The 16,778-nt window shown below is 38.3% G+C and overlaps 1 protein-coding gene across 1 annotated transcript in view; it reads right to left on the bottom strand.

Moving 5' to 3' along the window:
* Positions 1-16,778, bottom strand: part of LOC110093949 (decapping nuclease DXO homolog, chloroplastic) — a 56,958-nt gene that overhangs the window by 22,661 nt on the left and 17,519 nt on the right. Inside the window, exons 2-10 of the mRNA XM_020819021.2 lie at positions 16,459-16,679; positions 16,303-16,368; positions 16,020-16,098; positions 14,996-15,075; positions 14,850-14,873; positions 14,491-14,615; positions 13,298-13,511; positions 13,073-13,126; positions 12,902-12,948 (exon numbers count right to left, since the gene is read on the bottom strand). Coding sequence (XP_020674680.1) covers positions 12,902-12,948; positions 13,073-13,126; positions 13,298-13,511; positions 14,491-14,615; positions 14,850-14,873; positions 14,996-15,075; positions 16,020-16,098; positions 16,303-16,368; positions 16,459-16,679 — 910 coding nt within the window. The remainder of the gene's footprint in view (positions 1-12,901; positions 12,949-13,072; positions 13,127-13,297; positions 13,512-14,490; positions 14,616-14,849; positions 14,874-14,995; positions 15,076-16,019; positions 16,099-16,302; positions 16,369-16,458; positions 16,680-16,778) is intronic.

The following is a 16,778-nucleotide window of genomic DNA, read 5'->3' as shown; positions in this document are numbered from 1 at the left end:
GTTTTAGGAGCATTATACCTTTATGACGCGATGAAAGCGGTGTCGAGGTAACAAAGATGATCGAGAGCACATAATAAATTCCATTTCTCCTTTTTTTCTTTTTTTTTCTCTTTTTTTTAATTCTTTTCTCTCCTCTTCTTTTTGTTTTCCTCTTTTTTTGTTTTTTTTTTATTTTTTTTAATTAATAATAATAATAACAAAATATGGAGAGGATGAAGGTGGTTTGTCAACTGTTGGGAGCTAGAAGACATGTAGAGAAGGTTATAGCAAGGAGGGCTAAAAAAGAGTTCGTGATGATGTCCTTTGTCTTATTATGTCTCCGAGCAATTCCGATGTTGTTTCACATCATATTTGGTATCAGAGCATGGCTAGCATGCTTTGTTTTTGCTAGATGCATCCTAGGAGTCTAGTTTACCTTGTCATTAGTCGTTTGCATGCATATCACCATTTAAATAGCTAATTTGGTGGTTTTACTTTGTTGTCCATTAATTTTCTGCATGCTATTTTCATTGTAAACAAGCATATTTAGTTACCTAAGTGTTGTCCTTGTCACTTGCACCCACCCACTCACCTAAGTCACTTGCCACCTTTGAAAACTTTGCTGTCCAGGACTTTTCCTGCACTGTTTAGTGACTTTTAGGTGCCCGTAACCCTTCGTTAATTTGCTGTCCACACTCTACAACCCACCTTAAACACTTAGACAACTTTTTCCATTGTGTTAGGTTGCTGTCCCTAGTATTCCAGCAGCGTATAGGAGCCTTAGGAGCTTCCTACCTTAGTTGTAAGTGCTGTCCTCACCCTAGACGTTAGCCTAATTGCTTGAACAACTTCTCCCACAGCTGTAATTTGCTGTCCACTCATAAACTGCACCGTTTAGAGGCGTTAGAAGCTTGTTTTCTTCAAGTTTAGGTGTTGTCCTTAACTTTACCACCTTCCTAACTGCCTAGATTTCTTAAACCACCTTTGTAGCTTGCTGCCCATTATTTTCCTGCACTTTATAGCAAGTCATAGTTATGTTTCCTCCTCGTCGAGTATTGTCCCTTACACCCAATCATCCTTGAGTGTCACTTGACGCTTCCCAATGGATCCGATAAGACTCCAAAAGAGTTTAGATGACATCGTTAACCAGTGGACACTATGACTAGAATTATGACGGAGAAACCTATTGACTATCCCCACTCGAACTATGTGTCCCACTCTACTTTTCAACCTAGACCCGAGTTTAAGCCACAACAAACTCACTTTGAGCCACATTACCTTCTACCCACCTTTGATGGTTTCTCGGACCCTTACTACTTTAGGGAATGAGTTAGACAATTAAAGGACTATTTTGAATCGCATGAAATCCCTAATTCTCGCCAGTTTAGCATTGCTAGGTCACACCTGAGCGGTAGTGCTCTTCAATTTTGGATGAGGTTAGAAGATCATAAAGAGTCTCGTGGCGAATACCCCACATCCGATTGGAAAAACATGAGACGAGAACTTGGATTAAAATACCTTTCCCCTACTTATGGTCACCCATCTGTTAGTAACATCAGGATTGCTGCCCCATCCTATAGGTCTTCACCTAACCATGGTGGCCGACCCTCTACTGGGCCTGCTGTTAGACCAATCTCTTATGACTCCCTATTTGGACCTACTTCTAGCCGTCCCAGTCAACCTCTAGCCTCCACAGTCCTTGACCCTACAAGTGCGATTTTAATAAAGGAAAAAAATAAGAATAAAAGGTTCCCTGAACCTGAGACTGAGTGCATCCATTTAGTGGATGCTAGTGATGTCACTAATGAAGAAGACTTCTTTGAAGATGAAACTGAAGTGATTGAGTTAGACCCTCTGCCTGACTTAAACCCTGATTTAGGAGGTCTAGAACCTTTTAACCTTGAGACATTAGCCCCTCTTGAGTCTAATCTCATTATCGATATCCCTGTGGATAAGGTCTGCCTAGACGATGTTAATTTAATTCCGAAAGAAACTGATTTGACCTTGAACACAATGAAATTAAAATCGGAAGATTCTAATTTAATTGCTGAGATGAATCCAGATAATTCTGATTTAATTCTGGATAATTCTGATGGCGACTCAGCTAATCTAGAGATGGATGTAAGTCAATCGAATTTGTCACCTAATTTAAGTGAAACGGAACCTACGGATCTTAGGGTTAAAACTAAACCTGATTCTACTTCGGAAGACAGTACTTTGAGTCTGAAATTCTTTGGGCCTAATTTGAATAATGAACCTTCTTTTGTCTCATTAGAATCTAACTTTGGAGCTACTCCTTTGGATTTATATTTGATCGAGTGTGTCATTCCGGATTTCTCTCTAACTGTTGTACCCACAGATGTCCTAGGAACATTTCCCCATCTCATAAGTCCCATGCCGGCTGACGAATCTGTGGGCTACCCCCTTATGGATGTGAGTCAGGACCAATCATCTTATTTTATTCCTGATTACTACATTTTGCCCGTTATAGCCTCACCCTACCCTTATCAGGACCACTTCTATCCTAGTTGGATGAATTTGATGGATTACACTGCTACCCCTAGGGGACCAACCTCGACCCTAGCTGAAACTTTATATGGAAGTGCCTTAGTAGCTAAGAATGTCTTTATTGCTCCCCCTAAACCAATTCCCTTAAATTTGGAAACTTTAAGTCCCCTCATTTTAGGATTAACCTATTGTTATGCTTATCTATGTGTGCTTGTGAGTCTGTGTGTTTGCATGTTCGTTTCCTGTCAAGTTTGTCTATGTTCAAAGCTTTGGTGTAAGCCCCAAGTCTTGTCATTCATCATGCACATCAAGTTTTTCGCATCAGCATTTGCATCTCTCCTTCAGGAATTGCACAATGAGATTAATAAGAAAATTGAGTTAAGAAATGTTAATTGTAAGCTTAATGCTGGTCATGAGAAAATATTTAAAGAATTCAAAGTTGGTGATTTTGTAATGGCGCAGATTCGTCCAGAACGGTTTCCTCAAGGAGCCGTTAAGTTACATGCTCAAAGCGCAGGACCTTTTAAAATAATTTCAAAAATAAACAGTAATGCCTATGTGCTAGACCTTTCTGAAGGTTTCAACATTAATCCTACATTTAATATTGAAGATCTTGTAGCCTTCGAGGGACCAGAGTTTAGCCCTACCAATCCACTATATAATGAGCCTTGTGTGAACCTTCCCAGTGAGAACCCCAGCCTACCCCCACTCCCCAATTTGCCATATTTACCCAATACAGAAAGATTGAAGCAATACTTGATCATATCCACTAAAGAAGGCGGGTGCCAAAGGTACACCGTTCATGGGAAAGGGAAATCGGAGATGGAGGACATATGATTTGATCAGGAGGAGCTGCAGATGAGTGGACCCCGGCTTACTAGAGTGGTACGAGAGCTCTACATATGATTACTCGACGGGGTCGAGTTTTCTCCCACCTGGGGAGAATGATGAGGACATCATCAGCAATTTCAACACATGTACCATCGGAGATGCTGGAGATCGACGGCCACGATCAAGAGTTTTATTTTAAGTCATTTTATGTAAAAGTTTATTTCATTTTTAAGTTTTTCCGTTTTTACCCTTATGGGTATTTGGTAGCTATTGTAGCCCAAGGGGCATTTTAGTCTTTTGCTTCTTTGTCATTTTGAGGCCTATTTATAAGGCCATTTTCTCATGTAATAGTTAGTTTTGAATGAATGAAAATTTGCTATTGTTTGTTCTCTTTGTGAGTGCATGAAGATCTCTTGGTGAGTTCTTCAATTGAGATCTCTTAGTGAGTTCTCTAAAATTTTCTTTTCTTTTAATTACCTTCTCTTACCCACAAGAAAAGCTCCACAAACAACGCCCCCTAGCCTTTGCCGCCGACCCCCCCTTAGGGTTTCCCGCCGCCGGCCAAGCTCCCACCTCCGGCAACCCGTCCATCTCCTCCACCCGTCCCAACTTCCCCCTAGACCCGCCGGTCAATCCAGGGAATTCCCCACCGCCGGCCACTTCAAATCAGCCATGGACTTGGATTTCTCAAACTCAATTCAGCTTTCATTACTTTCCTAATTCGTCCCCCTATCATTTAGGAAATTTCGGATTCGAAATTCAAATTGAAATTTGAATTTCAAATCCCTCCTTAAATGATGGAATTCAATTAGGAAACTCTTTACACCTCATCAAATCTGAAATTAGTTCAGAATTTGAATTAATTTGCTTTACTCAATCACATGGGCCCCACTCTCATTTCATTAAACACAAAATTAAACCCCCATAGGGCCGGCCCCTCTCTCCCTCCCTCCTCTCTCCACTGTGCCACCTAAGCACCATTTAAATCCCCCATAACCCCATCATAACCGCCGGCCCCCTTCCCCCATTACTCCCTTAATTAAGGTTAATTTGAATTTCAAATTGACCCCTTTCCTTTTAATTAAATTTGATATTAAAATTTCAGATTTTCCCTCCAATCTTCTAGCCCACTCCAAGCTCCTCACCCAAGTCACCCCACCTCTTCTCCCCACCGTGGTCACCCTTTCAGGCTTGCGTTTCTCTATTGGATGCACCTTGGGAAGGCCACAAATTGCTGTCCCAAAATTTCTGAGAGAACAACCTGCTGTCCTGCACCACGTGAAGGCCACGGCTAGCTGTCCAGCAGCCCTAGTCTTCCCGTAACTTCTACCCAGAGTTCTGTCCACCTCACAGGATTGCTGTCCAACAATTTTCAGCAAGGTAGTTTGATGTCCAGGTTGCTGGAACGGTCTCATTTGCTGTCCAGAATTTCTGGATATTGACAAATTGCTGTCCCAAGAACGCTAGTAAGAAGAATTGCTGCGAAACCCTCCGGGATTACACACTTGCACTGTTCATCAACTCCTCCAGCTCCGAATAGCTTTCCCGTGGACAGTATTGTAAGCTCCCTCTTCCTCGTGGTGATCACATTAGTGTTGCTAATATCTTTCTTCTGTTAACCGCAAGAGAGCTTGAATGAGGGAAACTCAAGGTGACTTTTCTAAATATTAACCGACGGATTATTGTTAAAATGCATTCGTCATTACTCGCATGTTTGTTATTGTTTTAAATTGTTTTGCCTAATGAGTTTGTAACAATGCCTAAGCAATTTTGCAACGGGGATCTCTTTAAATCATTAATTGTGACTCGTTAATCTTTATATTGACGTACTTACTCAGTTGTCTTATTATGTCTCCGAGCAATTCCAATGTTGTTTCACATCAGTTCGAGATAGTGAACAAAGGGAATACGGGCTCTGGCTGTGGAGTGAAGATGAAGCTCTGAGTGTTGCTTGTGGTTGGAAGGCAAAGAGGGGGTCAAACAGGTCGGGAGTCCAGCAGAGAGCAAGTCGGGACTGTAGAGGCTGAAGATGGAAAGGAAATAGGGATTTACGTGAGGATCAGGAGGCAGATAGGTTGCACGCTTTGAGCAGAGAAGGGCTCAGCTTTGACTGGACATCAGATCGCGGCACAAAGGGCAAGTCGGACAACTTATTAGGCACAAGCATGTAATAGATTGAGGCGGTTCGGCAACAACTGTGATCGGGATTGGTGGCTTCTGCATGTGAGGGAGATTGAAGATTAGAGAGGCTTGTAAGGTAGTTAGATTGGCTAGTTGCAGGATTTGGAAGCTTGAGGTGGAGGCTCGTGTCAGATGAAACGGGAAGAGGTAGTGCTCTCGTGTACGATAAGTTCAGCTTTAACAAGAGGGAGGAAGCTTCGGCCTATGCGGGAGATTCGGCAGGAGTAGTCAGTCTGGAAGGGAAGAGGGTTGGGAGGCCTTCGATCGGGTTGGTTGACTCAACATTGTAGGATCAACTGGAGCTGAAATGTGGATGGTTGCTTGAGGTCGGTTGGAGGCCTCTGAGTAGGTGCAGGATTCGTCTGTGTAATCAAATAGAGAAGGAGAGTTCGGGTGGAGATCAGAGAACGGGAAGAAGAGCCAAAGCCTCTGTTCGTTTTCTTATTTTATCAACGAGAATGGAGCAACAATCGAAATGCGGTATTTGCACATGGCCTATTCGAAATAGCACCAAAACTGCGAACTGCAGGGTATGGGGCACTGTATCAGTTGGCGGGATACAAGTTGAGCAGGTTTTGGGTATGGGCAGTGGCTATGGAAGCATTTCAGTAGGGATTTCATAAAGGTCAACATTAACTTTATCAAACAAGTTGGTGTTTTGGATGAGCCATACCATTCACCAAAGATTTTGTCTTCGCATTCCCAGGGTTTAGCGGTTATAAAGGACTTATCTCTCTTATAATGTGAATCTTGAGTAAAAGGGGGATTTTGAGTTATAGGGCTTGACATTTAGTCCTCAGGTGCTTTAGGATTTGGACTAATGATTAATGAAATACCTAGAACATAAAATCCCGAGGAGTTGGAAAAATTATAATAATTTTTCTACTTGATAAGTCCAAGTAGCAAATTGTTTTGAACAAGTCTAAATAGTGAATTATTGAGTAAGTCTGAGTATTTGATATCATTTATCAAGTCCATATTTATCCTTCATAGTCCTAGGTAGCGGGCATTTTAGCACATGCCCCAAGTACTCCACACTGAGCTGTGCAAAGTAACAATTCTTCAGGTTGGTCCGCAAATGATGCTCTTGTTCCATTGATGGTGGCCATCCTAGAGGTGGTTAAAATACCTCATTGGATTGAAAGAGAGATATCTTCCTCCTCCTCCACCCTGATCCCCTCCAAACTCTGCAACTCCCCCATAAATCCTCCCCCGCCTCCCATATAGTCTTCAACATGGTTTTGAGAGAAATCATAGCTTTGGATAACCTTGCATCTCCCCTAATCACCACCCTCCTTTCCTCCACCATCATTTTCATCTTCAGTGCTCCTCAATTGACATTGGCATCTCCAAAGGTTTGCAGTCATTTCATCCGCAAGATAACATCAGTGCTCCCTAACTCCAATTGAGGGAAGTCCTCCCGCACTTGGATCACTTGTATGGTCAGAACCATCCCTCTACACACTCCTCTTCCTGTCTCCACCTTTCATATGTCCATCATCACCACGTAGCACCCTGTGTCCACCAACTTTAGCCTCAATTGATCAACAATCTGGTTGAAAATTAAATTATGGGTAGCCCCACTATCTATCAACACCACTACCTCCCTATCTGTTATCTCTCCTTTCACTTTCATGGAGTAATTTGGAGTAAATCCTACCACTGAGTTCAAGGAGACTTATATCACTTCTAAATACAGCTCTTCTTCCTCCACGATTGCCTCACTCCCACCTCCCTCCCCAGTTTCCTCGTCTTCACAAATGGTGAGAACCTGAAGAGTCGATTTTTACACATGTGCCCCGGTAAATACCTCTAATCACATCTAAAAGACACCTCATTTGCCCTCTTCTCCTGTAATTCCATCTTAGTGAGCTTCTTGAAGTTTCTACCAAGTCCCCCTCCTACAGTCTTCTCCTTCGAGGTTTCCTTAAGAATACCTAATGTCGGCCCCTTGGGTGCCAAAAAGGTAGTAGTCATCCTGTACGAACCTCTTGAGCTACTACCTCTAGCTTCTCTTTCGAGGTGCCTCTGATCCTCCACTATTTGAGCTAGCACCACCACCTCTCCTAAATCACGGGGCCTTATCACTTTAACTACCGCCTGAATATCTGGTTTGAGCCCTTTTATAAAATTCCCCTTTAGTATAATCTCTGAAAGTTGGTCCAATCGGCTAGCAATGTGCTCAAATCTCTCATGGTACTCCATTGTTCACTCTTGTGCTAGAGCTAAGAATTGCTCATAGAAGTCTCCTCCCCTGGTGGTTCGGAAATGTCCCAATAAACGGTCCATACTCTAGGTCCGTATGAACTACCTTATATCTCTCCATTAGTACCATGCCAATTCTTTCCCCTTCAAGCACAGACTGACTGCCGTCAATCTCTCCTCCTCCATCTACCCATTGACAACAAAGAACATTTCCATCATGTAGATCCACCCATGTGCATCCTCTCCCTAAAAAATAGGCATCTTCAGCTTCCGCACCCTCGAATCTCCTCAATTCCCCTTCTTTCCTCCATAGCCTCCCATTCCCCAAGGGGGTGGTCCCCCCCCCCCCCCCCCCCCAACTATCACGATTATCCCTTCTATGCTTGTATCCAAACTCTTCAACAAATTCCCCCCTCTTCCCCCCCCCCCCCCCCTCTCAACTATCACGATTATCCCTTCTATGCTTGTATCCAAACTCTTCAACAAATTCCCCCCTCTTCCTTTCAAAATCAGCACTGCTACAGTCATATTCAACCCCTGTCCTTTCAAATTCAGCACCCCTTCACTCATAATCAATCACTCTCCTTTCAAATTTAGCACTCCTTTGCTTATAATCAACCATTCTTGTTCTCTTAGGAAAGGAATGTTATGCTACGTCACGAACCCTGCTTTTGCAAGCTTAAGGTCCCATTTTCCCCGAGGAAGATTGGATTTTAAATTAATCAGATTTCCACCAATGATTGGCATCAGGGTTTATTTAGTTCCGATGGTCAACTTCCTATAAGGGCAAGCCTTCATAGTTAATTATCCCTCCTAACATGTAGAAGAGAACTCTCGATTAAAAAAAAAACTAGAATTTAGACATTCAATAATTTTAAATTTGGTTATGGGAGATCGAGCTAAACCCAATCAAGATCCTATAGTTCCGTCATCTAGTGTATACCATAGGTTTCAGTCTACCAACACTAACAATCGTTGATTGTAGTGTCTAGATAATCTGATTAGCAGCCATGAGTTGCCTCCTCTCAGGGATCCCGAGTAAACTGAAGTGGATAAATGTGAATTTTAATTCCGTTTGGATTGGGACTTGTGGCTCCACTTGGGAGTTGCCCGAGAGTTTTAGATTTAGGTTAGGTCTTACTGCCGCATTTAGGAGTTGCCTGAAATTTAGACTTTGGTTGGGACTTACGACTTTCATTGAAAGTAGCTCGTATAGCGAGTCTTACGATTTCGTTTATAAGTAGCTTGCATGTTTGGGTTTGGAGTCAACTTACGGCTTTCATTGAAAGCAGCCTGAATAGCAAGTCTTATGACCTCTATTAGAGGTTGCCCAGGTTATCAGGGATGCATTAATTGTTCTAGTACAATTTTCCCTAACACCCTAATTGAAGTGGGACTTACGGTTTTTATTAAAAGTGACCCAGGTTATCAAGGATTTAGGGTTAGGTTATTTTTACCTAGAGATTTTCCCCTAACGCGTTAGCTAAAGTCGGACTTACGACCTCTATTATAAGTTGTCAATTTAACTTTAGCATTGTGGGAGCAGCAAGGTGTTGGAAGCAAACATGTAATTCTGCATTTAAATGGGTCTTACTACTTCTATTAGAAGTAGCACGCATAGCGGATCTTCTTCCCTTGTTTAAAAGTAGCCCGTGGATTGGGTCTTACAACCTAACCCTATAAGCAAGACTGCCCGAATAATAGGTCATATGTCCTCTATTAAAGGTTGTCAATGTAGTGTTTGGTTTGTAAGACTTACTGCTTCCCTTTGGAGGTAGTATGTTGGTTTGATTACTCCCCTTGTGGAGTATTTGTTGCTCCCCTTAGGAGGGTTTATAACTCCCCTTGGGAGAATTAATTGGGATTTACCCTGCATTAGCTAGTAGTTACCTATTAGGTTGGCTTTAGAGTAGTTACTCGCCCTACCACCCGACACTAGTGCCTTCTACCCTAGCTTTTAATAGTTTACTGTGTTTTTGCTTGTAGTAGTGCTCGTAGATTTCATACTTCAATACCTTGTCTTTTACTTTAGAGCAGTTGTTTGTTCAGTACTCGCTCCTTTACTTTCAGTACCAGTTCTACTTTAATACCTGTTTATTTTAGTACTAGTTCTATTCTTACTAGTACTAGTTTTATTCTTTCTGTATCTGCTTGTGTTACCAGCACTTGCTCTTTTTTTATTAGATTGTATTGATGATTTGTTTATTTGCTTGTAGGTACACAATACTTATAATAGTTTGAGAACTAGAGCTCACAGGTAATTGCAGGGTTTATCAGGAGTTGTAGCTTACCAGGGTCTAGAGCCTACCAGGAGTTATAGGAATTTTAGTGCATTCTTTCTGTTTTACGCTTTGGTTAATTTTTAGTTTAAGTTTTAGTATGAGTTGTGCAGTGTCTGATATTGTGAACATTGTTTTGTGTTCTATTTAATGCATTTATTTAATTTTAAATTAATTGCATTAATTAATTAATTAGGTTGGTTAATTAATTTTAATTTAATTTATTAAAGGATTTAAATTTTGTTTTAAACTAACTGCAGGGTTAAATTAATCAGATCCCCCCCAAAAAAAATCCCAAATTGATTAATTAAATGGTTTATTAGAGTTATGAATAATTTTAGTAATTAAATTTAAGTCAATTTTTAATTAATTAAAGTTTGATTTTAATAATTGTTTTAATTGAATTTTAATTATCAAATATGAATTTCTGATTTCAATTAATTATTTAATTTGTTAAATTACTGACTAGTTATTAATCAGTTAATTAAATTTAATTGATTGATAATAAAGGCTCTTTTGCTTAAATTTAATTAATTAAAAGTTTTAGTTTAAGATAAATTTGGAATTAGTTAGTAAATTAAAATTTTAAGTTACTTGCTCATTTAAGTTAAATAATACCACAAATTATTAATTAATAATTAATTAATCGATATTTTAATTAGCTAATTAGATGACAGATTCATTAATTAATTACAGATTAAAGTTCTAATTAAATTATTATTATTTGGTTAATTAAATCGATTAATTAATTATTAAATCATCTTAATTTATAAGTTAATTTAATAAATTAATTAATTTGCAAAATTAAATCAATCAATTGAACATTTTCCAATCTTTCCAAATATCCACACAAGCCCAATAATTTCGGAGAAATTTCGGTAACCTACCGGCATCCCCTTCCCCCTGATTAACGATGGTCTAAAGGCACCAGAGGCACGGTTTGATTGCAATCGAGCTTTTTGCGTGAAACCAAGGAAGTGTGGATCCGAGTTACAGATGGACGGGAGGCTTGAGAATCGGAGCAGGCTTCAAACAAGAAGAGTGGTCGAGAGCTCTCGGAATAGAAGAACCATTCGGGCAATTGGCAAATGAACGCATAAGTTCCTTTTTTTTATTTCTTTGTTCATTTTTACATGCCTGAGCAGCAATTACCTCAACGATGTGTGACCGTGCTTGTTTGACGTGGCGAAGTGCTTTCATATTAGCTTATATTTGATGTTATTATAACACCGCTTCTTTTGAACTTGAATTTGATATGTTATTATCTAAATACAATTTAATAATATTTTTTATTCTAGAAGAGAACAAACATGCTTCTTTAACGACATCAATAATTAAGTAGCATTTCTTGGTTGATTTCCATAATGTAGGAAGTCATTATGCATGGATGCCGGATTAATCAAATGTTCATCAGAATTTTTCTTCTTTAGTAGAGATAACTCATACATATAAATACTTTCTAAACAATGCATGATAAGGTCGCATGGATCATTAGATTTACACTTCAATTCTCATATTAAGGAGTTTCATGTAGATGAACCAAGAAATGTTTATTCGAACTATTCTCCTTTCAAATTCAGTGACCCTTTCGCTCATAGCCAACCCCCTCACCCCTCTCCCCTCCCCCATATCCTCTACCTGTCTCATCCCTAGGAATAGGCCCTAGAGGAGGCCTTCTCTCTTCTCCCTCCAAGATCCCTATCTCTTGTTCTTCCCTTTTCTGTATCGAATTAGGATTTTCCTTACTGCCATGGCTACCGGCGACTTCCCTCCCCTCCAACAATGCCGTTTTGGTTTTGGATCTTGAGCATCTTCTTCATCATCTCATCTACGATGGAAAACTTCCCAGTGATCTTCTCGTAGACAGCTAAAATTTGAGTTTGAAAATCTGAAATTTCAGATTTCAACTAGCTGATCTCCCCTTTCAACACTTCCACCTTTTTTCCTGCCGTAGGTACACGTATCTAGGCTCCAAGCAGCATAAAAATAGCAATTTGATGTGAATTTGACCTTAAAAAAAACCAACACGAACGAAAATAAAAATGCGGAAGAATTCAGCGAGGGAGACTTTTATTTCAGCCCAGAAAATTGCTCTGATACCAATTTGATAGGAAGTTGATACAATTTTCTTGAAATCAGCGATTGAAAATAAGAAATTGTGAAGAAAAACACACCAAAACTCTTTTCATTACAAGATATATGAATGAAAACAACAAGATATAGTTTGATCTGCAATTGGAGGAAGACCCGGCTCTCTCAAATCCCTAGCCGGCGCTAGAGCCCTCATAACCTAAGAAATTCTAATTTCAACAGATTCAAAGTATAGTTCTGAAATCACCCATTGTTAGCCTTAAATAGGCTCTCCTAGTTCCCTTCCAAAGCAACCCTCTCTCCCTAACTAGTTCCCCCTTAAATTTAAATTCAAATTAGATATCCTTCCCTAATTAATTCTCTATCAATTGTAATTAAAACTTTCTTAAATAATCTCTCTTGATTCCTTCTCCTTTCATATTGAATTAAAGCTTTACTGGGCCCAAAAGGGGAGGGTTGAACCCCCCTTCCTAAGAAATTCTAATTTCAACATATCCCACCTCCCACAGCCTGGTCGTAACAGTCCTACAATAAATCTGTTTTTCTCATAAAATCATTGAGTAAATTGATATATATACCATTACTCGAAATGTCCATAATCATTAATCAGTTTGGCTATAGACACACCTCATAACATCTCAAAAATCAATTCAAGATTAATCACACGCTTTCAGTTCAATTTAAAAAAATAGTATTCACCATCCTTCAACTTATTATATAAATTTAACAAACTAGTTAACAATTAAGGATATAGAATAAAGTCAAAGAAATCCAAACGCCTTTTCTGTAATTGAATGAAAAAAGAAATGTTCAAGACTATTAGGTACCTGTACCCAACAACAATGTAAGGAACACCTGCCAGGAAAGATTGGATCTGCAATAATAACAAAAAAGATACCTGTAAACTTTTTGGATTCATAACAAAGAGATAAGAAAGCTGCATTCCATCAAACCAGACAGATTTAGTGCATAAAATGCTGATAAGAGGTATTTTTTACCCAAAATTTCAAAAGTTTCTCTCTTTCATATCGCTCCTCAGTTCGATGATCCAACTGCTCAAATGTGAACAAATGCAAAAATAATAATGATAATAATAAAAAAGAAAGATAAAACAAAAAATAAAGATAAAAAAAAACTCTTAGGAGCAACCTAACAAAAAGATTAACATTCTCTGCAAACAAAATAAAATAAATAAATAAGACCAAATAAGAAGAAAAGAGAACCTCTCGACTAGTCTTCAACTCTACATAAAATTTCCTTCCAGCATCAGTTTCATCACAGCAGTCCATCTCTGCACCCATAATGATTCTGTGTGCTCCTAGTTTGGTTTTGATCACGGAACAGAATTCCATATTCGCATCAATACCTTTACCATCTTCACCCATGTCTCTGGAGTTCTCAGTTGCAAGGTTCTCAAAAGCATAGCCCCAATAGCATCTGGCATACATAATAGAAAATATGTATCTGAAACTTCCAATTTTATGAAATGTTTCAGCTCAACATTCCGCTCTCCAATTTTATACCATCAAAGCCAGGGAAAATATGTTAAATCAATTCTACTGCATAAAAGGTCAGCAAATGCCTATTTAGTAGCTTTATGCATTATTGACAATACAGTGGTTAAGGTTAACTAGAGTATTAAAAAAAAATATATTAACGAAAAAAAGGTTAACTAGAGTATGTTGCTCCAAGGATGGTGCACACACCCTATACTAAATATCTTAGCAAAGTGGTTTTTTTATGGTTATTTCAACCACAGCTATCTATGCCTAATTGGACTTATGTAAGAATTGTGAAATTTAAAAACTTAATTCATTATTAGATTCACATTCTTTCAAAAAAGAACCATGAACTCAGTCTTACAGACTATCAATTCCTCTTCGTGTTTTGAACATAAAAATGTAAATAAGTTCATACTTTAATTGGTAAGCATGCTAAAAATGTGAATGATTTTCAGATTTTGGGAGACTACTGAATGCTATAAGGCCCCAAAATGATCCCTGTCAATTGACCCCGTGATCTGTTGGGACAATTAATTGAACAAGGTGCAAATTTTTCCACAAAATTTACTCATAACCTGAAATCATCGAGCTACCCAACAGCCCCTTTTGGCCAAAGGCCACATAAGGCTAAGTATAAGTACGCTTTGTTTGGTAATACATTTCTTCTTCCTTAATTTTCAAAATCATATCATACCACAAAATTTAATTTGTGTGGTAAACACGCCACAAATATCCATGCTCTGTGCATGCATCCCTCCATGGCTTCATAAACATGGATAGCACTGAGTAAATTCAGCTTTATTTTGCGTAGCACAAATTACCATAAAAAGGCAAAATGATCTAACAAAATTTGTTCATACGTGACATGCAATATAGGTCATTGCCTTAGGAAATTAAATAGAATGCAATAATACCTTAGGCGGTCAATCTCTGATTGCGGCCTCTCTGGAAGCTTATGCACATCAAGATACACAACACCATTTCTCTTATGCACACCCATTTTCCATGGTTCATTTCGTATGTAGGCTGTAGCCATTATCTAGTAAGAAAACACACGAATTTTATTTACTCTCAAAAATCCAAGATGACCAAAACTATTACAATAACAACAACATCAGGCATTTATCCCACTACTGAAGAACTAAATAAAACTCCAAAACTCTACAGCTACAATTCTGCATGTATAATAATACAGCCAATTAGAGCTGTAATTAGTGGCAACTATATGTAGGCAAATGATTGTTCGCATATACATAATTGGCTAAATGTATACCTTATTGAGGTTGTTACGAAAAGTCTGCAGCAAAGAAGATAAACAGTTAGGAGACAATATGCATCGTATTTATAAGAATGAAGAAACAGAATAACTAAAGAGAATTTAATCATATTATCCATGAATGATAAAGTTATACTGTTTACCACAAAATGAATATTCTGAAGAGGAATGTTTGCATGCCTTATGCAAGCAAGAAGATCACCAAAACCTTCAGATCCCAGATCTAATATGAAGATAAAAAGAAGAGATTAATTAATACTTTAAAAGCAGATATCAAAATTTCAAGAATTAAACGGAATACCCACATGTTTTACAACGTAGCAACAACATAAAGCAAAATTAAGAATAGCGCATATCTCTTAGGTACTTAGGGCATGTCGATCGTCTTTTAAAAGACCAAATAACCTAATAGTGATGTGATGTATAGTAGAAATAAATTCTGACCAGATTATCATGCAGCTAAAGTTGACAACATTAAATGCTTTCTTTGCCTCCTACAAGACAAGTAATTTTAGTGCATGTAAAATGAACGCACATAGATGCATATGGGCTATTAAGCTTGTAAGCATAATGGTATTATTAATCTTTTATTTGATAAGAGCTGTGTTATGTTAGCATTGAATGGAATGCTCTCTTGAATTTACAAAGATTTAACAAGGATGAGAATAGGAAGTCTGCTAACATGAATAAAGTAGAAAATAAGCAAGTAAAAGGATGTTTAAATGTCATAAGTTCAGTGTCAAGGATATTTTCAGTAACAGGCATGGATTTTTTAGGTAAAGTTGAAGTAATATCGTCAAGTAGTTAAGCCTTGGTCATGTGCGCACACACAGCTGAGCAGACCTTATAAAAAGCATGTTTTTCAAGCACAATGTGCAAACCAACTAAACCTGGAAATCACATGGCATGAAATATGGAACCAAATGTCAAAAAATTTAGATTACAGTCCAATCTTCAAAGATAGCTCTGTTACTATAAATATGATGTAATAGGTTAGAATTAGGAATTTTAAAACGAGCAGCTATAAGATGATTAAAAAAAACAATTGAGCAGTTAACCTTTGTAAGCATCAAAAGATAACCAATAATGTATACACAAAAATGATACCAAGTATATGTAAAACGCATCATATGTTTAAAGAGAAAAATTGAGAGAGAAGATATAGACCTTTCTTCTCAACAAATGACACAAATCCTTTATTGAGATCTGCTCCCACATCCTCACAAACAAAGCGTTTAAAAAGCCTCTAACAGCACCAAAAAAAAAAGAAAATTGGTCGTGGAAAAATCTTAGAAAAGCGAGTTAAAAAGTACGTAAGTTCATAAAAAGAAATGGCTCAGGCACAAATGACTGTCATTTCAAGTATAAACTCTAAATACAACTATGAAACGACAGATTTACACATAATTATAAAAAGAAATTGGAAGAAAATAACAAGAAGAGTTCTTACCAAGCTGCGATCATCAAAGTATACATCACCACCTTCAACGCGGCTATAACATGCCAACTCACAAGGCTTCATGAAGTGTTGAACAATCAAATATTTGCCAGCAAAATTATTTATGTTTAAGCTGTATTACAAACCATGAATAAATGTCTAAATTACCTCCTGAAATTGGATCGATTTTCTTGACAAGGTTTCTTCACTCTTAGTAAGCCTTAATTCAGAAACGAATCGTTCATCATTACGTCCATTTCCATATGAAAACTTATTACCAAAACCATAATTCTGCCTAGGGGGGTATCCTGGTCTTGGAAGCAGTCCACCCCTGCCACGTCCAAAAGTACCCCTAGTGTGGTTATTGGAGTTCCGTATGGAAGGTAGCACTACAAAAAAATTTCAATTTTAAAGACAACGCAGATTAAAAAAAAACTCTCATGGGACTCTAACAACATTAACAATACCAGTCATAATAAATTGAGTCA

The sequence above is a fragment of the Dendrobium catenatum genome, unplaced genomic scaffold (assembly GCF_001605985.2).
Source record: "Dendrobium catenatum unplaced genomic scaffold, ASM160598v2 fragScaff_scaffold_542, whole genome shotgun sequence".
Classification (NCBI taxonomy): Eukaryota; Viridiplantae; Streptophyta; class Magnoliopsida; order Asparagales; family Orchidaceae; genus Dendrobium; species Dendrobium catenatum.
This window is presented reverse-complemented; position numbering and strand designations above follow the sequence as displayed.